Source organism: Sprattus sprattus (assembly GCF_963457725.1).
Source record: "Sprattus sprattus genome assembly, chromosome: 19".
Classification (NCBI taxonomy): Eukaryota; Metazoa; Chordata; class Actinopteri; order Clupeiformes; family Clupeidae; genus Sprattus; species Sprattus sprattus.
Window position 1 is genome coordinate 18,164,386 of NC_137917.1, and position 6,469 is coordinate 18,170,854.

Consider the following 6,469-nt stretch of genomic DNA (forward strand, 5'->3'; position numbering starts at 1 on the left):
TTAAGCTTATCGTAGCCATCAATGTGCCAGACGTAGTTTGGACCACAGCTGTGGTAAACACGCCGTCGTAGTCTGTGTCTTGATCTCAGATCAACACCTTCACCATCTAGTAATCGTAACAATATTCGAACAGTCTCTCTGTCCGTCACAATTCCATTTAACCAACACTTTTGGTGCATCCATCGGTACCCATGACACTGACCAGATGTTTGCAGCTGCAGTTCAATGAATGCTGCCACCTCAGCCACATCGGTTTTATTTTTCCGTTGCCATAACTTCTTCTTGCTTAAAAACCTCTCAAGAGTACGCTTGCTTAATACAACTCCATGCGAAACAGCAAGCAAATCAAGCATTTCAATTGTGGTAAAGCCACGTTTAAAGTAGTCCTCAATGTACTCCATTTTTGTATCAGACTCAAGCCAAAGTGAAGCATGCTTACTTTCTATCTCATAATTATGACTTTTTATCTCATAATTTTGACTTTCTATCTCATAATTATGACTTTTTATCTCAAAATTATGACTCTCTATCTCAAAATTATGACTCTCTATCTCATAATTATGACTTTTTATCTCATAATTTTGACTTTCTATCTCATAATTATGACTTTTTATCTCATAATATTGACTCTCTATCTCATAATTATGACTTTTTGTCTCATAATATTGACTTTCTATCTCATAATTATGACTTTTTATCTCATAATTATGACTTTCTATCTCATAATTATGACTTTTTGTGACCACCTTTTTTTTTCTTTTACTGGCGGAAATGGGCTTCCATACATTCCCTTTAAGAGCGAGGAGCGCATAGTCCATAGCGGCTTGTTATTTTGATGGCGGAATTACCTGGTGGAAGACCGGAAAAGTTCACAGCCGAGGAGACCGACGTGAGATTTACACCAATTTTTTGGCAAGCCATATATAATTACAAGGAAAATAAAGTATTTACCACATGAAGAAATCATTGTGATATCCATATCCAAGATATTTTAAAAATAGGCATACATCTAGCGTACACATTGACCCAAATGATTCAGGTTAATTGAAGCTGCGTGACATTTGATTTATTGTATGGCTTTGTAAAAAGCCGGGAGATAGATATATATGGGGATGCGAGAAACCCTCCAAAAGTTAGCAAAGTCAAGCAAGCATGGGAAGATATTGCCGTGATTGTTTCTACTACGGGGCACCCGAAAACGGTGCCGAAAACGCTATAATGACGTCCGGAGACGTGGGACATCCAAGCTGGAAGGTAACACACGTTCTCGTGGCCTCACGGGAGGTGGATCTGCCTCGACCCAGGATCTGCCGGCAGCAGAGGACATCACCACGTCTACCCTCACGCCTGAGAGCGTGCAGGGATTTTGGGGCATGGAAATCGGCACCCAAGCCAGTGCACCAGCTGACCAAACCCAAGGTACATAAATAAAGTCCACATACACAGAGATGAGTTTACAAGATTTATAATAATACTGGCATTAAATAAATGCAACAAAGCCATACAATAAATCAAATGTCACGCAGCTTCAATTAACCTGAATCATTTGGGTCAATGTGGCAGGAGAGGCTGAATGGGCTGGCTATCCTGTCCATTGAAAGAACAAATCATGCATCACCACTTTTATGTTTGAAAGGCGTTGTTTGGCAAGTGTACTTCAGTCAGCTTGTAGGTCTTGAATTTCAGATTCTGCGCCTAAACAAGCTGTATCGTATCATCTCGTCACATGATCAAATACAGACTCGACGTTACGGAACAAGATACATATTACCCAGCAATCGTCACTGCATATCTGTATATGATAAAAATAACAAATTAAATAAGAAATGATTCATTTCATTGAATCTGCTTTTTAATAGTGTCTATAGTGTATGTACAATAAGCAAATAATTGTGTTAGATTGCTACTGAGGATTTCCCCCTAAATATTATGAAAACCATGACAGAGGCAGGTTTGCCATTTTGAGGGAATATATAGCATAAGGTATCTTACAGAGTAGAACAAAAAAAATATCCTTGATTACTGTCGCATTAAACTATCAACACTTTCACATCCATATGAGCGACAACATTTAGAAGGCAGGGTCTGCTTTACCTGCAAACCTTCCGCGCTGGCTGCATTGTCTATGGTTACGCCCCTGGCCCACGTGACATTTTTGAACACAGCAGAGGTCCACTCATTTAAAGCCATTAGCAAATGAACAAAATGCACTTTTTTCAACCACAAATAAGAGATACATAACAGTGACTTCACGCAGAGGCTCTGGCTTAGGGCCCCCCTGAGCTCACGTTGGCCCATTCGTTAATCAATCCCTGGTGAAATCACCAAATCTAAGTAGAATACAGGAGCCGGCTTACTGACAGACACCTCACAGACTGCCTCAGACTGGCCTTCTGTGCTTATGAGCCGTACAACAAGCCACTCACAGACATGTTCAGTCACAGCCATCACACCTTCTCACGCTCCAGTCAAGGTACAGGGAGATCTGAAATGGAATGAATTCACCCACAGCATACAATGCATGCCCCCAGAACAACCGTCTCTGGTGGGGCGCAAGGAAGAAACTTATGACTACGGCTAAACTCAAGTCCTGCTCCTTTGTGTTAGTCATGTAATTACTTTTAACAATAATATGATGTAGTAGGCGAGTGTCGCTGTACAAAAGAAGGACAGTAAAACAATTTTACACTAAATTAGAGGATAAGAGGGTTTTCGCTTTTACCTGTGAGATCAGGAACTTGGCTTCTTGGTTGTTAAATGTCTACCACTACACTATAGGAACATTTGTTTTGTTTAAACCTTTTTACCACTACACTATGGCAACACGTGTTTTGTTGATCATGATGTCTGATAATGTTCATTATGGTTTCATTAAGTTTTATTATGATCATTGTGTAGTTTGACTTATGAGATGAGTTTGATGAGATGGGGAGATTGTAAGATTTCATATATCAGACCATAACTCCACATATCAGAAAAAAAACACTCAAAAATCAGGCTTGGTTCCTGGACTTTTGTCTATGTTGAGAGCTATCAGACATGGTTCCTGGCTACTGTGTGTCTTGGAGCCAGAGCTATTAGAGTCTGATTGTCTTTGTCTACAGCCACGATGAGATGGTTGAAGCAAACATATTAGCTTTAATTTGGCCTTACCTGGCTATAGCCCTTGGTCAGCTCTCAGCTCATTTACTGAATCGGGAGTAAGTTCCAAGTGCTTCGTTACTGCACTTTTCTGGAGTAAAGACAGATTGCTGCATCAACCACAAAATAAGCTTCCTTTTTCTTACAAAAACAGATTACTCCATTACCCACAAAAGAAACTTAGTTTTCCTTACAAGGACAGATTGCTGCATCAAACACAAATAAACTTCCTTTTTTACAGTAGGAAAGAGTTATAAAAAGGACAGAAAATGTCCATGTCTCACAGCAAGCAGCTTGCAGACCAGTTTGGACATGAAGACCCTAATTTTGTTGGCATTGCTCGGAGCAGCCTGTGAGTATACTGCACATAAGGGGTTATATGAACGTTTTCATAGTTTAAGCTAGGTACTGTAAGGTAGGAGGTGTTGGTGGTACAGGAGGTGTTGGTGGACCCTGGTCCACTGCCTGTACAGAGGGAGATAGCTTTGTAAGTAGATTCTATTAAAGAGCTACTTAATACATGCCCTTTGCCTTAGGACGTTTCTGTGTGCCCTAGGGGGTTCAATCAAGTGCTTTCAGACACTGATCATAGTTAATGGTACTATGCAAATAAGTAACATTTAATTGATTTAATTTGAATGACCTTACACAGTTAATAGCCACACTGGGAGAGATCTAGCCTGGACCAATCAGGCAGAAATGTAATTATTACACAATCAGCTGTAATCTGGGTTGTAATTGCACTCTAGCATTTGGATGTATCTCCACTTTTGGTGTGAGGTTCTTTTTCTCTTGATTTTTCTTGCATCTTTACGTGTGTGTTGCAGTAAAACGTATCTATCTTTAATTCACATGTTGTTGTGGTGGTTGGGCTGCTGTAGGGGCTGATGTGGAAGTGATAGGAGGTCATGAGTGCCCCAGACACTCCGTGCCCTACCAGGCCTCCCTGAAGAATCGTCACGGCCACTTCTGCGGTGGCTCCCTCATCTCCAGCCAGTGGGTTGTGTCCGCTGCCCACTGCTACAAACGGTGAGTCCTAACCTCCTCTCTGAAAATAGGATCCACCTAACAAGGGTGTCTTAATCCAACAAGCGCAAATCTATAGCATGGTGTCTGAATTCACCAAGCAGAAATCTAAAACGTGGTGTCTGAATTAAGCAAGCAGAAATCTAAAACATGGTGTCTGAATTCACCAAGCACACATCTAAAGCATGGTGTCCGAATTCACCAAGCAGAAATTTTAAAAAGTGGTGTCTGAATCCACCACAAATTGCACAAGAGAAAACATACACCTGCTTATAGTTCTGGAACAGATCTGGTGCTGATTAGACACACCGATCCAGCAGACTGATGCCTTTCCTCCATCTGCTGCTATCTGTGTAGGTGTATACATTTGGTTGGATGACGGTTCAAACCAAATAACAGAAAAGCACCGATAACAGGTGCATTAAAACTGGGCTAAGAAATGAGGATCTCCCAGGCGACTGGTGATCTCTGTACAATTTAGCATTAGCACAGGGTCGAAACTGCGGTACGTTGTATATTTTCCCACGCACAATATGCACAGTCATTGTACCTTATAAGATATTTTTCCAAGTTATCAGCTCCATAATTTATGCTTACTCTGTTAGAGTTGTAGGTTGCTGCAGTCGTTACTCTGATTGACAGCCTGCATTAGCATTAGCTCATGCTAACTCTTAACTCATAACTAAGCCCAGCTGTTCACTCCTCTCTGAAGTCGCATCATGGTGGGCCTTGGTGAGCACAGCCTCTCCTCCAAAGAGGGCACCGAACAGTTCATCCACGCCGCCAAGATCATCATACACCCCAACTACAACGGCAACACCGTGGACAACGACATCATGCTCCTCAAGCTGAGCCGCCCGGCTAAACTCAACCGCTATGTCCAGACTGTGGCCCTGCCCAGCAGATGCCCCACTCCCAACGAGCCCTGCATGGTGTCCGGATGGGGCGCCACCAACCCCAAAGGAAGTAAGTAGTATAGTTACTCCTTTATCTCCGTATCTTTGTGCACTCTTATGTGTTTTTTTGGCAGAACTTCTTCAGAGTAAGGGCTCATTCTGAATGACTCTTACATACCAAACTTGAATTCTGTGACATACCAAACTTGAATTCTGTGACATGATTGTTTTCTGTCTATCAGCAATCTATCCTGACCGCCTGCGGTGCCTTGACCAACCCATCATCGATGATCACACCTGCAAGATTGCCTATGGGCGTGAGGGCCGCGAAATTACTACAAACATGGTCTGCTCTGGGCACATGGAAGGAGGACACGACAGCTGCAAGGTCAGAGCCATGTCATAATCACCAATGCCCCCTGGAATTATGACATCATAATCATAGATAACCCCTGGAGTCCTCATATCAAAATTAATTAATCACACACTGTGGAATCATGACATAACTATAATTTCTTGCTACTATAATACTGAATGCCTTGAAACATGAATCATCCATATGATAATGATATCATTGCCATACATCAGCTCTAGGATAATGCAACTACTATTATACCTTGTCTCGAGCATGTAGTTCTCACTTTAAAGCAAGGCTGTCTCTGTGATGTGCATCATTATAGTGACCTACGTATTAATTCCATACAGGCTGACTCTGGCGGACCTCTGGTGTGCCGTGGCCAGCTGCAGGGTGTGGTCTCCTGGGGCATTGGGTGTGCTCTGAGGGGCTTTCCCGGTGTCTACACCCGCGTGTGTCGTTACGACGGCTGGATCAAGCGTGTCATGAGGAGCAACTAAAAGCCCATACACACCTCTGTTCAGTGCTGTCATGATGATCTCTATGGCCAATAAAGACAATTGCACTGAAATATAGCTTTCACAGAGACCTTATTTATTGCACACACATAAATGAACAAATAATTAGAATGGCTGTGACATCATCTCATTCAAGTCGTAGCTGGTAGCACAATCTTCATGATAAGATTTTGCAATTTTTTTTATTGACTACTGGTGTTTTTGCAGGTTATAAATTAGTATTGCTTCATTTTGTACACTTAAACCATAGCACTTGTAGGCAGTAGAGTAGTGTAGAGTTGGCAATGAACTGAACTCTTCCTCGGTGAGAAGAGAACTCAGTGGCTGTGATATTTTCCATGATTAACATGTTCATCTACAGGCTAAATTCTACACCTGTTGCTTCACACATACATCTGAATTGAGGAGGAGGTAGAGAGGGCTAGTTCCATGGTCCTTCCTCTCTGGGAGACATCACTGTTTTCTGCTTGCAGCTGCAACCTGTAGTCATACAGGCACAGAAATCCAAACATAAATACCTTTTTTTCTAAGAA

The 6,469-nt window shown here is 41.9% G+C and overlaps 1 protein-coding gene across 1 annotated transcript; it reads left to right on the forward strand.

The window, feature by feature from the left end:
• Window positions 1–3,453: 3,453 nt before the first annotated feature.
• On the forward strand, window positions 3,454–5,918 carry LOC308380378 (trypsin-like; the record flags this gene model as incomplete). The annotated part of the gene is made up of 5 exons (XM_080857699.1): window positions 3,454–3,493; window positions 4,023–4,170; window positions 4,880–5,133; window positions 5,306–5,451; window positions 5,769–5,918. The coding sequence occupies 5 exons, from the start codon at window positions 3,454–3,456 to the stop codon at window positions 5,916–5,918; spliced, it is 738 nt and encodes a 245-aa protein (XP_080713825.1).
• Window positions 5,919–6,469: the final 551 nt, after the last annotated feature.